Source organism: Anolis carolinensis, unplaced genomic scaffold (genome assembly GCF_035594765.1).
Source record: "Anolis carolinensis isolate JA03-04 unplaced genomic scaffold, rAnoCar3.1.pri scaffold_8, whole genome shotgun sequence".
Classification (NCBI taxonomy): Eukaryota; Metazoa; Chordata; class Lepidosauria; order Squamata; family Dactyloidae; genus Anolis; species Anolis carolinensis.
The window spans coordinates 7,381,203-7,398,472 of record NW_026943819.1 but is presented as its reverse complement, the minus strand read 5'-3'; the positions used below and the strand labels follow the sequence as shown (position 1 = coordinate 7,398,472).

At 42.4% G+C, this 17,270-nt stretch overlaps 1 protein-coding gene and 1 long non-coding RNA gene across 10 annotated transcripts in view; both read right to left on the bottom strand.

The window, feature by feature from the left end:
• Positions 1–1,377: 1,377 nt before the first annotated feature.
• Positions 1,378–17,270, bottom strand: part of fgfr1 (fibroblast growth factor receptor 1) — a 124,214-nt gene continuing 108,321 nt past the window's right edge. For all 7 annotated transcript variants that reach the window (XM_062961456.1, XM_062961458.1, XM_062961459.1 and 4 more), the window contains 5 exons: positions 16,589–16,711; positions 14,753–14,823; positions 9,572–9,709; positions 5,297–5,402; positions 1,378–2,694 (listed from right to left, as the gene is read on the bottom strand). In XM_062961456.1, coding sequence (XP_062817526.1) covers positions 2,518–2,694; positions 5,297–5,402; positions 9,572–9,709; positions 14,753–14,823; positions 16,589–16,711 — 615 coding nt within the window. In that variant the 3' untranslated portion in view covers positions 1,378–2,517. The remainder of the gene's footprint in view (positions 2,695–5,296; positions 5,403–9,571; positions 9,710–14,752; positions 14,824–16,588; positions 16,712–17,270) is intronic.
• LOC134293551 (uncharacterized) overlaps positions 17,145–17,270 on the bottom strand; it is a 5,805-nt gene continuing 5,679 nt past the window's right edge. Inside the window, exon 2 of one of the 3 annotated variants that reach the window (XR_010000504.1) lies at positions 17,145–17,244. This is a non-coding gene — a long non-coding RNA (uncharacterized LOC134293551). The remainder of the gene's footprint in view (positions 17,245–17,270) is intronic. The other 2 variants (XR_010000505.1, XR_010000506.1) reach the window with 2 other exon arrangements.

The following is a 17,270-nucleotide window of genomic DNA, read 5'->3' as shown; positions in this document are numbered from 1 at the left end:
GTGGACATTCACACCACGTTGAGGAGCGCAGGCTCTTCTACAAAGTGATATTCGTCTTGGAAGAGGCTCCGGATGAATGTGGAGTACGTTTGGAAGAGAAGCAACAGGAAGCATTTGTGAGAACACAACAGCAAGGCCACCGAAGTTGTTAACAGTTTTGTGATCTGCTCTTGTGGAACAGCCAACCTCTGCTCTTAGGCGAACAGATGGAACATGGAGGTTTAGGTCCAAGGAAAAACTTCCAGAAACATTGGGTGGAAAATGCAAACACTTTGTCTCTATAACAGCATCAAGTAAAGACAGCTCCAGCTGGCTTTGGGTGAGAGACGTGGGGATATGTTTAAAAAATGCTGATTTTTGTAAAAAAAAAAAATGTTTTTATCCAACATAATAATAATAATAATAATAATAATAATAATAATAATAATAATAATTTATTTATACCCCACCACCATCTCCCCAGCGGGGACTCGGGGCGGCTAACATGGGGCCATGCCCAGAGGAATACAATATAATAAAATATAAAAACAGCATATCATAGCATAATTAAAAGTAATACAATAGATAATAATAAACATAAGATTGAACTTTAATTTTTTGGGTTATTGTATGTCTTTCGGGCTGTGTGGCCATTTTCCAGAAGTATTCTCTCCTGACGTTTCGCCCACATCTATGGCAGGCATCCTCAGAGGTTGTGAGGTATGGATAAACTAAGTAAGGAAAGGAAAGAATATAGATCTGTGGAGAGTCCAGGGTGTGGCAAGAGTCCTTGCCGTCACAGGATGTCCAACTCTTTTGTTTGCCACGCAAGTCAGATGTTCCCACCTCAACATCTTTAAACTTACTCGCCCAACGATGCACAGGACTCACATCAACACAATCACCATAAACAGCTTGCATTCTCTGAGGAATCTCCTTTGGGGTGACACCTTCTGCCGTCAAGAATTCAGTGACTGCACGTTAAGTTGCATTGACTGACCGTCTGTACAGGGTTCCATACTTCGCACTTTAACAACACAACCGTTCAATGCTAAGGCTTTCCGCCAAATGGAACTGTAGAAGAGTCTACTGAACAAGCCAGTACCTGCCGCAGACCAGGACTGCCATCGGTTGAGGAGTTATGAAGGTGGAGGCATTACTTTTCATTCAATATCTGAGCTACAAAATGCACTTCTTTCTTTCCTCAAGATGATGAGTCGAAGGTCTTTGAGCTTGAGGGGCTCAAAGGCAAAGGCTATACAAATGCCTCCATGGCTAGGGAGGAGACCAAAGCACGGACAAATGGAGAAGGTATCTGAGGAGGGAGAATGATTTCCTGACATCTTTCCCCAAGGCACCCATGTTGCTAACAAAAAAACACGGTTCAATGTAACCATGTATAACAACTGAAGCAGCAGCAATGTTTATTGACATACCTAAACCGAAGTAAGTTTTAGAACATAATTTAAAAAATAAACAAAACCAAAACAGCAAAAAGTAGCAAAATATATGATTTGTTTTTTTTATAGCAACTGATGATACCTACCAGCCACTAGTAACTTACTAGCCAAAGTGATATTATTATCTCTGGTAACAACCACTTTTAAAAGACATGTAAATATATAATTCATATTTATACATTTTGCAGCTATATACACAAGACATTTGTTTGTCTGTCTGTTTGGAACTTCTGAGTCCTGGTCCCATTTGGCTGCCTCCTTTTATCCCGCTGCTTTGGAGATGCTTTTTGGACCGGGATGCTTCTGGGATTGGTCAGCAAAGCACAAAGTGAGGCTGCGATCGTACACGTGTTTTCTACTTCCAAGTAGAGAGGCACAGGATTGCGCCGTGGGAGCGCCGGAATGAGGAAACGGTCACAGGGATGGACTCCAGATTGGTACCAGAGTATGAGTAGGCACTCCAAAGGGAAGGGATGCAGCTGGAGGCCGGAAAACATCCCCGTTTGCAGCTGGATCTGTAACAAGTGGGTGCCACAGGGTTGGCACCGCAGCTCTGCTATTTAGCTTATCGAGCTGTTAAGAGGTTGGGTTGCTTCAATTTGCAAGTAAGAACAGGGAGCAAGAAAAGACTCCTCTTTGAAGGAATGTTATTTGTCCAGGATCCTTTTCCAAAGAAGTAACAGCACATTGCTATCTAGGAGCCGGTATCCAAGTCTCCTTTTTGTTGTTCTTGCCAGACACTATCGAAAAAGGGCAAAATACAACAACAGCTCAACTGCGGTCGATGAATAATGTGGAAAGCACAAATCCCCTACCAACTCTTCTTCCAGGGGCTCACAATAATGGCAGTGTCAAGGAGAAGATGGCATTACGAATTCAGTTATTTGGAATGGAGTCTCGGCATTTGGATACGTGAGCTTAATGTGACCCTGACGGCTGCCTCGAGAGGGGCTCCGTCACCAGTCCAGCTGGGAAGAAAGTGCACAGACGTGCGCACCCGCGTTCACTCGTTAACACACATGAGCACCACACGTGTATGCACAGCGGGCTCGCAAAGGGTCCCACGAGAGCGGCGACGTCAGCGTCTTTTGAGTCCTCCATTGGCAAGCTGAGGGGGGTGCTTGGGAAGGCAAGGTTCATCAGGAAGGGGGTCGTGGGAAAACACAGAGTCCTCTCCAGAAGAGCAGGTGGAGCTGCGGGTGTCTGGGAAACTGGGAGAATACTGGTCCAGTGGCATGGAGAGGTCCAGGTATTCCTAGAGGGAGGAAAAATAATGATCAGGCTCTGATATGGTGGGAGAGCTTGCACAGTGCTGGATCTTAAGGACTTATCTAAGGTAAAGGTAAAGGTTTCTCCTGATGTTAAGTCCAGTCGTGTCCGACTCTGGGAGCTGGTGCTCACCTCCATTTCTAAGCCGAAGAGCCGGCGTTGTCCGTAGACACCTTCAAGGTCATGTGGCCACTGGCATGGCTGCATGGAGCACCATTACCTTCCCGCCGGAGCGGTACCTATTGATCTACTCACATTGGCATGTTTTTGAACTGCTAGGTTGGCAGAAGCTGGGGCTAACAGTGGGCGCTCATTCCGCTCCCGGGGTTTGAACCTGGGACCTTTCGGTCTCCAGCTCAGTGCTTTAACGCACTTCGTCACCGAGGCTCCTTAAGGACTTATCTACATGAACTCAAAAGCCTGGAATAATCCACATAGAGCACTGGCTATCTTTGTGGCTTCCGGTTAGTGTCAGGGGTTTTTCTTTTGGTTTTTTTAAAAATGAATTTTAATTTTTTAAAACACAAAAAATACATACCGTACCCATACAAAACATTTACAATTCCCACCACCAACACGAGGATTGTTTTCATTTACATATTCATTTCTTTTTGAGACAATCTTTCTATCTTTATCTTTATACATTTCCATTCTATATACTATATAACATTTGTATCTTATTTCTTGTGGATTGATTCATGATATAGTTCTTTACCCTTGTCCATCTTTCTTCCATTTCCCTCGTTCTATTTTCATTAGTTTTTAAAACATTTAATTTCACATTCATAATTTCAAATTCCATTTGCTCCACCATACATTGGTACTACAGTGTTCCCTCACTTATCTCTGGGGTTAGGTTCCAGGGCCACCCGCAATAAGTGAAAATCCACGAAGTAGGGACGCTATATTTATCTTAATATTTATACAATATTTTAGTAGTTATACACTATTTTAAGTCTTTATCAACCAATCGTGTGTTGATAAATTGCCTCCTCCTCCCATTGCCGCTTGGACGCCTTTTCTCTCCCTTTGGCTTCTCCTTCCTCCCTTCCTTAGGCTGTAAATTGTAATTTTTTATAATAGTCTGTTAGAGTTTATTGAAAAACCGCAAAACAGTGAATCCGCGAAAAGTGAACTGAGAAGTAGTGAGGGAACACTGTATTTATTTACTGCTCATTTTGATTTATCTTTCCGCCCTAATACTATTTATGCTTGTGCACATTCAATTATTGCTTCTTGTATTTCCCTTTTATTTCCCATTTCCTCTCTTTTCCCTAATACCACTATTTCCTTTGTTATGACCCACTCATTTCCTAGTATGACTCTCTGGAGTAACTTCAGACTATTACAGACTATTTTAAGTAGCCTGCACAGATAGATTTGGTCCAAATTGGCTTGCATCAGCACTGCTGCTGCTTCTTGTTGACCAAAGTGCTCCATCCAAGCTCTTGGCCATCACTAGGACCTTCGTTGACCTTCTGAAACATGGCCACACAGCCCGAAAGACATACAACAACCCTGTGATCCCGGCCATGAAAGCCTTCAGCAATACATTGTCAGAAGTATTTGTGTAACCAGCCAGAAAGAAAGATTGACACTCTCCTTGCTAGTTGCATAAACATCCCATTCTGACACCAGTGGAGGCTTCTGCAATGGCCAGGAGCTTGGAGCAGAAGTGAGTTGGAGGAGGTGAGATGTGGGCTCACATGGCAGAGGAGATATGGTTCAGGGCTCTCTAGACATCAACCCTAGATTTGGTATGAACCTGCCAGATCCAGGACAGATTTATATTAAGATAATAATAATAATAATAATAATAATAATAATAATAATAATAATAAAAAAAAATTTATTTTTATACCCCGCCTCTATCTCCCCGAAGGGGACTCAGGGCGGCTTACATGGGGCCAAGCCCGAAATAAAAACAGTAGCAGTATAAAACACAGCAATAGACAAAAACATGCACAATAAAAAAAATTAAACATTAGCCAATAAAAAACAAGAACTAATAAAAACATGGATTAAAACTGAGAGATTGTAAAAGTAGACTGGGTAAGGTGCACCATATAAATATTGTAAACACGAGGTGACTGATAAAGTGCTGCAAATTCTTGGAAGTGCAAATTGGGATGGGAATAGACCCTGTGTCTATTCCCAAGATAACCTTCTCAATGTAGACAAGACCAAGTCAGAGCACTAAATAAACTCATGCTCTTAAAAATATATATTAGATCAAGAGTGCCAGAGAACTAGAATAAAAATAATAGGGAAATAGCTCTTCAAGCACAAAGCACATGGAGCCTAATGGAACAGAGGCACCAAAAGACAATTCAGTTCCAATGTGTATCTTGCTTTACCACTTGGATCTCAATATCAGTTGCCAATCTTTGGTCACCAAGCCAGAAAGATGATCTAGCTAGCACCAAAATGAAGGGTTTCAAGGCTTGCATATTCAATGGAGAACTTTAACTTTGGGCTCTTGGTGTAGTCAAAAACTACGAAAGCACTCACTACAGCCCACCGGCTCACCATAAAGACAGATTTGGAAAATGTTGTTCTTTGAAATGTGCTTGTTTAATGTCTTTTACCTGGTTTGAGGTCATGGCCACAATCCTATCTAAGTCTTCTACCAGCTGCTTAAATGTGGGTCTCTGGGAGGGAACGGCATGCCAGCAGTCTCGCATCATCATGTATCTTGGAAGAGAAAATTCAGGATGAGAAGCTGATCCCAATGCAATCAGAACACCAACATGGGAGAAAAATAATAATAATAACAACAATAATAATAACAACATGTACATAACATCACAGCACACATGCATATTAGGTCCAAGTGTTTGGGATTTATTTCTAATTTTGTGCTTTTCCCAAGGGCCTAGGATATTAGAGGTTAGAATGTGCCCAGTTCCAAGAAGTGCTGCCTTCTGCAGCAGGTAGATTGGTGTTTTGTCCAAATTAAGGCTTTTCAAGTGCTTTTTGAGGTTTCTGGGAATATCTCCAAGAGCACCAACTACTATTGGTACCATTGTTCCCTCTTGCCATAGTCGTCCAATCTCAATTTGTAAGTCCTTGTATTTTGTGATTTTTTCCAGCTCTTTGTCCTGCAATGTCTAGAAGTTTCTTTTCCACAAGCGTTATATTATTCCACAAGTGTATTATTATTGTTATTGTTATTATTGTTATTATTTCAGGTTATCAGTTTTGATTGTTGCCCACTCATGTCCTATATTGGACTTTTTAAATGGCTTGTGATGACTGGTAATATTTTGTGTATTTAATAATGTTTTAAAGCTATGGCCTGTTTAATGTTTGTTGGTTAACTGTTGATTTTATGATGTTAATGTGATTGATTGGATTTGTCCCCATGTGAGCCGCTCTGAATCCAGTGGGGAGATGGAGGCAGCATACAAAAATAAAGTTGTTGTTTTTATTTATTTATTTATTTGTTTATTTATTATTATTATTATTGTTGTTGTTGTTATTATTATTATTATTATTATTATTATTATTATTATTATTATTATTATTTGTCTCCCTTATCTGAAAAACTTGGGACTTGGGCGGGCTGTGGCGCAGGCTGGTTAGCAGCCAGCTGCAATAAATCACTCTGACCAAGAGGTCATGAGTTCGAGGCCAGCCGGGGTTGGGGTGAGCACCCGACAATTAAAAATAAAATACAGTGTTCCCTCACTACTTCGCAGTTCACTTTTCATGGATTTGCTGTTTTGCGGATTTTTCAATAAACTCTAAAAGACTATTATAAATCATAAAAAAATACAATTTACAGCCTAAGGAAGGGAGGAAGGAGAAACCGAAGGGAGAGAAAAGGAGCCCAAGCGGCAACAGGAAGAGAAGGAAGTGATTTATCAACACACGATTGGTTGATAAAGACTTAATATAGTGTATAACTACTAAAATGATGTATAAATATTAAAATAAATATAGTGTCCCTACTTCGCGGATTTTCACTTATTGCGGGTGGTCCTGGAACCTATCCCAGCAATAAGTGAGGGAACACTGTATAGCCCCTGCTCGTTGCTGACCTAAGCAACCCGAAAGATAGTTGCATCTATCAAGTAGGAAATTTAGGTACCACTTTTATGTGGGGAGGCTAATTTACGACACCATAAAAACCATCCAGCCGCTGTTGGAATGAGGATGTTGCCATCGCAGTGGATGATAAAGCAGATGCTCCCCTTGTGGCTGGAATCAAGCATACTCTCAGGAAGCTGGAGAAGGTTTAAATTGCCTCTGCGTCTGTCTCTGTCTCTGTTCTATGTTATATGGCATTGAATGTTTGCCTTATATGTGTACAATGTGATCCGCCCTGAGTCCCCTTCGGGGTGAGAAAGAAGGGCGGAATATAAATACTGTAAATAAATAAATAAATAACCCCAGCAATAAGTGAGGGAACACTGTATAGCCCCTGCTCGTTGCTGACCTAAGCAACCCGAAAGATAGTTGCATCTATCAAGTAGGAAATTTAGGTACCACTTATATGTGGGGAGGTTAATTTACGACACCATAAAAATAATCCAGCCGCCGTTGGAATGAGGAAGTTGCCATCGCAGTGGATGAAGCAGATGCTCCCCCTGTGGCTGGAATCAAGCATACCCTCAGGAAGCTGGAAGCTGGAGAAGGTTTAAATTGCCTCTGTGTGTGTCTCTGTCTCTATGTAATATGGAATTGAATGTTTGCCTTATATGTGTACAATGTGAGTCCCCTTTGGGGTGAGAAGGGCGGAATATAAAATAAATAGATTTCAGATGTTGGAATCCTTGCATATCTCTCGTGAGATATTGTGGAGATGGGACCCAAGTCTAAGCACAAAATTCGTTGAGGTTTTATGGCTGTGCTTTGTGAGAGCCGTTTCTTAGGAACCAGCTTCTCTCCTTCTCATTCATGGAGTGACGGGTGAGAAAGAGCCCCTGGCAGGATTGGCTCCAACAACATGAGAAGAGATGTCAGAGACAAAAGACCGAGCGGCAAAGCAGCCTTACCCAGGGTCAATTTGGGATACTTTCCTGCTGGGAAAAACACAAATACAGAGGAAAGGAGTCTTGGTTTATTATCACGCACGGCTTTCAGAAGGGCTGGGAAAGTAACGCTGAACTCTTGCCAGTTGCCATCCTCCGCATCGGCTGGTCAGCAGGGGTTCTGTTATGCCGTGCGGATGGCTGGGCTTGACGGGGTTTTCAATGCCGACTCTCTCCAAAGTGGCCGGGAAAACATCTTGCGGGGAGACCATGGTGAAAACAGGATTCAGGGAAACACCTGGGCAAAATTTGCTTCTCGGTGGGAAATCGGAACATCTTTAGGATCAGGGACTTTACAGTTATATCCCCGAGGCTATGGGACAAACTCTTAAGAGGATGTTTCATGAGTTCTGCATTCTCCTGAACACAGCAGAAAACATAAAAGTCTTTGCTTGGCATTTCAGCTGGAGAGGCTGTTATATTGAGATATATGTTCTGATTCAGATATATTCCCAAGTGAAATGAGTATTAGCTGCAGGGTTTTAAAGTTTTTAAAATATGTTAATTTACGCAAGCTGCCTTTGGCACCAGACAAACAGGATGCAAATTTGTGAAGAAATACTGTATATACTCAAGTAAAAGCTTATTTCAGTCCTTTTTTAAAGACTGAAAAAGCCCCCCTCGGCTTATACTCGGGTGAGGGTCCTGGTTGGCTATATTTGGGTCAGCTTATACTCGAGAATATATGGTACATTTATTATTTTCCTCTATTATTATTGATATTATTACATTTATTATTTTTCTCTATTATTGTTGCTACTATTACATTTATTTTACTCTATTTTTTATTATTATTAATACATTTATTATTTCATTCTGATCTTATTATTATTTTACTATGACACAGCAAACAAGATAGACATGCTGGATTTCATATCACAGTATCACAAGTCGAACACTTCCCAAGTGTCTAGGACTGTGTGATGTATTTTCAGATGATGCGCGCAGATCCCAGTAGGGTGGCCTTTTGCAGTTGGCAGATCGTAATTTTGTCAATGTCTATTGTTTCCAAATGCCAGCTGAGATCTTTTGGGACGGCACCCAGTGTGCCCATCACCACCGGGACCACCTGCACTGGTTTCTGCCAGAGTCTTTGAAGTTCAATCTTGAGGTCCTGATAGCGGCTGAGGTTTTCTTGTTGTTTTTCGTCAATGCGACTGTCACCTGGGATGGCGACATCAATGATCCAAACCTTTTTCTTTTCCACAACTGTGATGTCTGGTGTGTTGTGTTCCAGAACTTTGTCAGTCTGGATTCGGAAGTCCAACAGTATCTTTGCGTGCTCATTTTCCAATACTTTTGCAGGTTTGTGATCCCACCAGTTCTTTACTGTTTAATATTATTATTTAATATTATTATTTAATAATATTATTTATTATTATTATTATTATTATTATTATTACATTTATTATTTTACTCTATTTATTATTACATGTATTATTTTCCTGTATTTATTGTTATTATTATTATTATTACATGCATTATTTTATTCTATTGTTATTAAAAGGATACATAAGCACATTGACATTGAAGAAGATGATAATAATGATTTAATCAGAGTTGTACAGTCTTATCTTAAATTTGAGCTTTATGTAAATATTCAAAAACATTTAACCTACTGATGCCTCTATTAATGTAATTTTATTGGTATCTATTTTTATTTCTGAAATTTACCACTCTCGACTTATACTGGAGTCAATGTTTTCCCAGTTTTTGTGGTAAAATTAGGTGCCTCGGCTTATATTCGGGTCGGCTTATACTCGAGTATATACGGTAACACATTTCTCAGGGAATACAAATCAAGGGAGTAAGGGAACATGGACTCACAGCTCATTGGTGCAGTTGCTGGGCTTGTCCATTCGATGGCCCTCTTTCAACAGCTTGAAGAGTTCTTCCACGGGAACCCCTGGATACGGCGATCCACCCAACGTGAAGATCTCCCACAGCAGAACTCCAAAGGACCACCTATGCAAACACGCCCAATGTTAAAATATATAGCAGGGACAACTATCTCAAATCGGGACATTCTTTATTTGAATTATTGCTATCTGGCAGATGTTACAGGGTGATAAAGACAAGGACAAATAGACAGCGCTGTGGCTATTTTGAACTCCATGGTTTTGCATTGATGTGGCATTGGGGGCTGTGTGGTGGTGGTGGGAGTGTGGAGGGATGGGTGTGTGGCTTAATGGTGTGTGTTGGGGAAGGCATTTAATCTCGCTGTGCAATATCACAATGACAATAAAGCCATTCTATTCTATTCTATTCTATTCTATTCTATTCTGTTCTATTCTATTCTATTCTATGGGCCTTCTCACAACACTAGTTGTGCCAGATTTTGGATTCCACGGGACTTGTGCAAGGGACCTATAGGCATGTGGCCTATATACCCTGACCCAGTTCATGCATGCCATGGCTCAATGGTATGGGATTATGAGATCTGTATTTTACAAGCTCTTTAGTCTTCTCTGACAAACTACAACTCCCAGGATTCCACAGCATTGAGCCAGGGCAATTAAAATTCATTAGTCTATATCCCCATACCGAAAAAGGGAAACGCTAAAGAATGCTCAAACTTCCATACAGTGGCACTTATTTCCCTTGCCAGTAAGGTAATGCTCAAGATCCTGCAAGGCAGACTCCAGCAAGACATGGAGCGAGAGTTGCCAGATGTCCAAGCTGGGTTCAGAAAAGGTAGAGGAGCAAGAGACCAAATTGCCAATATCCGTTGGATAATGGAGGGAGCCAGGGAGTTTCAGAAAAAACATCTGCTTTATTGACTACTCTAAAGCCTTCGACTGTGTGGATCATAATAAACTATGGCATGTGCTTGGTGGTATAGGGGTACTAAGTCACCTTGTCTATCTCCTGAGAAATCTGTATAAAGACCAAGTAGCCACAGTAAGAACAGATCATGGAACAACAGACTGGTTCAAGATTGGGAAAGGAGTGCAGACATCAGGGCTGCATACTTTCATCTTCCCTATTCAACTTGTATGCAGAACACATCATGCGACATGCGGGGCTTGAGGAATCCAAGACCGGAGTTAAAGTTGCTGGAAGAAAATTAACAACCTTAGGTATGCAGATGATACCACTCTGATGGCCGAAAGCGAGGAGGAGCTGAGGAGCCTTATCACCAAGGTGAAAAAAAAAGTGCAAAAGCTGGGTTGCACTTAAATGTCAAGAAAACCAAGATCACGGCAACTACACCTATTGATAACTGGCAAATAGAGGGAGAAAACGTGGAGGCAGTGACAGACTTTATATTTCTAGGCGCGAAGATCACTGCAGCCAGGAAATCAGAAGACGTTTGCTTCTTGGGAGGAGAGCAATGGCCAACCTGGACAAAATAGTGAAGAGCAGAGACATCACACTGGCAACGAAGGTCCGCATAGTCAAAGCCATGGTATTCGCCATAGTCACCTATGGATGCGAAAGCTGGACCATAAGGAAGGCCGAGTGAAGGAAGAGAGACGCTTTTGAACTCTGGTGCTGGAGGAAAATCCTGAGAGTGCCTTGGACCTTGGCAAGAAGATCCAACCAGTCCATCCTCCAGGAAATAATGCCCAATGGCTGCTCACTGGAGGGAAGGATATTAGAGGCAAAGTTGACCACATCATGAGGAGACAGGAAAGCTTGGAAAAGATCATGATGCTGGGGAAAATGGAAGGAAAAAGGAAGAGAGGCCGACCAAGGGCAAGATGGATGGACGGTATCCTTGAAGTGACTGGGTTGACCTTGAAGGAACTGGGGGCGGTGACGGCCGACAGGGAGCTCTGGCCTGGACTGGTCCATGCGGTCACGAAGAGTCGGAGACGACTAAACGACTGAGAAGCATGTTCAGCAGTTCTACAGCAGTGGTTCTCAACCTGGGATCCCCAGATGTTTTTGGCCTACAACTCCCAGCTGTTAGGATTTATGTGAGTTTAAGGCCAAAAACATCTGAGGACCCCAGGCTGGGAACCTCTATTCTACAGTGTAGATGCACGTATAGCTGCAGAAAAGCTCTTTTTCTCCATCTTTAATAACCACCTCTATAAAGGTTCTTATAGAGGACGAAAGGGAAAGATGCTTCCAACCACGAGCTCATAACTCACAAAGGAGAAAATTGGACTGGCAATAAAGTTGGAGCCTGCAGCAGCACTGAAGCGGTGCTTGCCAGCAAGCTGAACACGGGCTTGAAATACGGTTCCTGCTTAAGGTAATTAGCATTTCATTACGCTAAGACGGATCGCATATGGTCTATTTCACCGGTGGGAATAATACCCGGCCTGCCAAGCTTAATTGGAGATGCCAGGGGGCAAGAGGGGGTCAGTACCTGCACGGAGAGGCAGAGAAGTGGAGGAGAAACAAAGGACGTCATGGAAAATCAGATAAAGAGGCCCATAAAGGAAGAAACACTCCGAGCAGGAGCCGGAAGCAGAGCAGTCAGTGGGAATAGTTAACAGGTTGCTGCTTAACAGCAGCGAAATCCCAGCTGGGCACTTTGAGGAGAGGATGCCGGGAAGACGAAACCAGGGCAAGAACCTTCCTCCAATCCCCAAATCTGCCCCCTCCAATACCATAAAGGATTTAAACTATAGATATTCCATATGAGAAACAGAAGTATCTTTCATTCTAATCCTTTGTGGCCAATGGAAGTAAATGGCCCATAATTCAATGGTAGAGGGTATGCTCTGAACAGAGAAGACCATTAAGCTTGGAATATTATTTTGGATCAATTATGAGGGTTGAATGAAAAGTAATGCCTCCACCTTCGTTATTTATTTATTCATTATTTATTTATTTATTTGCAGCATTTATATTCCGCCCTTCTCACCCCGAAGGGGAGTCAGGGCGGATCACATTACACATATAGGCAAACATTCAATGCCTTTTAACATAGAACAAAAACAAGACAAACATAGGCTCCGAGTGGGCCTCGAACTCATGACCTCCTAGTCAGAGTTATTCATTGCAGCTGGTTGCAGCTGGCTTGCTCTCCAGCCTGTGCCACAGCCCAGAGCCTTTCGTTCTTTCGGTTTGGATGGGAATATTTTAATAAATCAAATGCAGAAATAATCGTTAGAATGTGCTCTTTAACTAGCACTAGTCACTTTTCCACATAGAATCATAGAACTGGAAGAGACCATATGGGCCATCTAGTCCAACCCCCCGCCAAGAAGCAGGAAATCACATTCAAAGCACCCCCGACAGATGGCCATCCAGCCTCTGCTTAAAAGCCTCCAAAGAAGGAGCCTCCACCACGGCCCGGGGGAGAGAGTTCCACTGTCGAACAGCTCTCACAGTGAGGAAGTTCTTCCTGATGTTCAGGTGGAATCTCCTTTCCTGTAGTTTGGAGCCATTGTTGACACTCTGTTTCCGCGACCGGCGTTTCACAGGACTCATCGTGCACAGATCTTCCAATAGCTAAACAATAATGTGACCCACACGTTCTTGTGAAATGCCGATTATGCTTGAAATTTCTCTCAGAGTGCTACAACAATTGTCCTGAATCAATCTGTCAACCTTTTGGTTGTGAAACTCGGTGGTTGCTGTCACAGGACATACAACTCTTGGTTTGCCACCCAAGTCAGGTGTTCCCACCTCAACATCTTTAAACTTACTCGCCCAACGACGCACAGGACTCACATCAACACAATCGCCATAAACAGCTTGCATTCTCTGAGGAATCTCCTTTGGGGTGACACCTTCTGCCGTCAAGAATTCAATGACTGCACGTTGCTTAAGTTGCATTGACCGACCGTCTACACAGGGTTCCATACTTCACACTTTAACAACACAACCGATCAATGCTAAGGCTTCCCTGTCTCTGCAGGGTTCCATACTTCGCACTTTAACAACACAACCGTTCAATGCTACGGCTTCCCCGTCTGTGCAGGGTTCCATACTTCGCACTTTAACAACACAACTATTCAGTACTAAGGCTTCCCCGTCTGCGCAGGGTTCCATACTTCGCACTTTAACAACACAAACATTCAATGCTAAGGCTTCCCCGTCTGCGCAGGGTTTCATACTTCGCACTTTAACAACACAACCGTTCAATGCTAAGGCTTCCCCGTCTGTGCAGGGTTCCATACTTCGCACTTTAACAACACAACCGTTCAATGCTAAGGCTTCCCCGTCTGCGCAGGGTTCCATACTTCGCACTTTAACAACACAACCGTTCAATGCTAAGGCTTCCCCGTCTGCGCAGGGTTCCATACTTCGCACTTTAACAACACAACCGTTCAATGCTAAGGCTTCCCCGTCTGCGCAGGGTTCCATACTTCGCACTTTAACAACACAACCGTTCAATGCTAAGGCTTCCCCGTCTGTGCAGGGTTCCATACTTCGCACTTTAACAACACAACAGTTCAATGCTAAGGCTTCCCCGTCTGTGCAGGGTTCCATACTTCGCACTTTAACAACACAACAGTTCAATGCTAAGGCTTCCCCGTCTGTGCAGGGTTCCATACTTCGCACTTTAACAACACAACCGTTCAATGCTAAGGCTTCCTGCCAAATGGAACTGTAGAGGAGAGTCTACTGAATAAGCCAGGACCTGCTGCATACCAGTACTGCCATCTGTTAAGGAGTTATGAAGGTGGAGGCATTACTTTTCATTCAACCCTCGTATATCTCCCAGAGCTGCAACTGATTCGTTTCAGGCATTTCTTGACCCAACTTATATTTAAAAACATAGGTGGAAAATCTTTAATCCAAAATGTTTGGGACCAAAAGCACTTTGGATGCTGGATTTTGGAAGACCTCTACTTGCATAGACGTACATCATGAATTATCGTGGAAATTTATATACATATGGAAGGCAATTTTGTATTTTTGATAATGTTGTGCATGAAAGTTTGTGTATGTTGAACCACCCCAAAAGCAAAAGTGTCCCTATCTCAGCCAATTTCAGAGTTTCAGAGTCTCATTGGGGCTCCAATGAGAGAGTTTCAAGTGGTTACGGATTGACTTGTTTCATGCACTTGTCACAACCCTATCATAACACGGAGTACTTACACGTCACTCTGATGGGTATATATCCTGTCAAACAAAGCCTCAGGGGCCATCCATTTGACCGGCAAGCGACCCTGAAATACGGGAAAAACCAGAGCGTCAATCCAAAGTCATAAGGAAGAGAAGAACACAAGGGAAATATACATCAAACAAGCAATAAAGGAATAGAATTTGCAAAAATAGGTACTTGAATATCTGAATTTAGCAGAGATGTTCTGATTTATCCTCTGTTTATCCATTACAACACAGAGATTATGTATAGGAACAAAGATTCTTGCAAACCAAACTAGTTACAGACTTTGGGGACTTGTAGCTTCCCCTAAAATATACAGTGTGTCACTTGGAGCTAAAAGCTGCCTTATATACTTTTCTATATGATTAAATCAGAAGAAAAAGTTTTGAATGCATCGGAATTAATCTTGAACACATTTTTTAGTTCCGTTGCGAAGCAAAAAGAAATCTGTTGTCAAAGGCTTTCATGGCCGGAATCACTGGGTTGCTGTGAGTTTTCCATGGCTATGTTCCAGAAGCATTCTCTCCTGATGTTTCGCCCACATCTATGGCAGGCATCCTCAGAGGTTGTGAGGTCTATTGGAAACTAGGCAAGTGGGACTTATGGAATAATGTCCAGGGTGGGAGAAAGAAGTCTTGTCTGTTTAAGGCAAGTGTGAATGTTGCAATTGGTCACCTTCATTAGCATTGAAAAGCCTTACAGCTTCAAAGCCTGGCTGCTTCCTGCCTGGGGGAATCCTTTGTTGGGATTTGTTAGCTGGCCCTGATTGTTTCCTGTCTAACCCATAATGGAAAGGGCATTTGTCGAAATATCAGCAGCACTTAGTGCGCTACAAGCTGCCTTTTCCATGGCTATGTTCCAGAAGCATTCTCTCCTGATGTTTCGCCCACATTTATGGCAGGCATCCTCAGAGGTTGTGAGGTCTGTTGGAAACTAGGCAAGTGGGACTTAGAATCATAGAATAGTAGAGTTGGAAGAGACCTCATGGGCCATCTAGTCTAACCCCCTGCCAAGAAGCAGGAAATCACATTCAAAGCACCCCCGACAGATGGCCATATCTGTCATATATCCAGGGTGGGAGAAAGAACTCTTGTCTGTTTGAGGCAAATGTGAATGTTGCAATTATTAGCATGAAAAGCCTTGCAGCTTCAAAGCCTGGCTGCTTCTTGCCTGAGGGAATCCTTTGTTGGGATTTGTTAGCTGGCCCTGATTGTAAAGGGCATTTGTCAAAACATCAGTAGCACTTAGTGCTAGACTAATCGGATCCTTAAGAGAATTTGTTATATATTTTTTCCCCTAAAGAACCCCTCCCTAACCTTTAATCAATTTAAACGTTTGATATTCCAGAGCAGGCATTACATCAGATTACAGGAAGACCTCTTTCCATCCATTTTAATGCTGTGCTTTCATTGCAGCTGGCTGGAAGCCAGTCAGGTATGCATGAAAGAAACCTCTAAGATTAAATTAATACATTTAATTCTTTGGCACCAAAGTCTCTTTGTTCAATTTTGTGATTTTTAAAACCTGCCTCAAGAGGCCACCTTCAAAGATATGGATCGAAGCCATGTATTATAGCAAAAAGAAACACATGTGCACATTCGAAGAGCATGTGTTCTCCATGCTAAGGATGTCTGGGAGTTGTAGTTTGGTAGAGAAGGCAAAAGAGGTTTAAAAAGCCTCCCATGATTCCATACCATTGAGTCATGACAGTTCAAGTGGTGCCAAAGTGCATTAATTCTACAGTGTAGATACAACCTTATGCAACCTGGCCTGTGATGATCAAAGTTCCTCCTAATTCAATTCTCCCTCCTGGGCTCGCCACTCACATTTGTCGTCTTCTTGTAGTAATCTATGTGATGGATATCTCGCGCCAAGCCAAAATCAGCAATCTTCATCACACTGTCTTCCGTCACCAGCACATTCCTGGCGGCTAAGTCTCGGTGGATGCACTGAAAAGGAGACACAGAAAAGGAGACACAGACCATTAGAGAAGGGTTCTAAATACCAAATAGTGCTCTAAATAAACACCAGTAGGCAACTGGTAGTAGGGCTGATGCTTGTAGGCCCTGCCTAATATCTACCTACCTACCCACTTCCCACATCTATCTACCCCTCCAACCTATCTAATCTATTTGCCTGTCCATCCTACCTACCTATCCATCAATCAATCCATCCACCTAACTACCTACCCTACCTATATATCCTTATCTATCTATCTATCTATCTATCTATCTATCTATCTATCTATCTATCTATCCAACCAACCAACCAACCAACCAACCAACCAACCAACCAACCAACCAACCAGCCTGTCTAATGTATTAATCTCTCTATCTATCTATCTATCTATCTATCTATCTATCTATCTATCTATCTATCTATCTATCCAACCAACCAGCCTGTCTAATGCATTAATCTATCTCTCTCTCTCTCTATCCAACCAACATGTCTTATCTATCTATCTATCTATCTATCTATCTATCTATCTATCTATCTATCTATCTATCT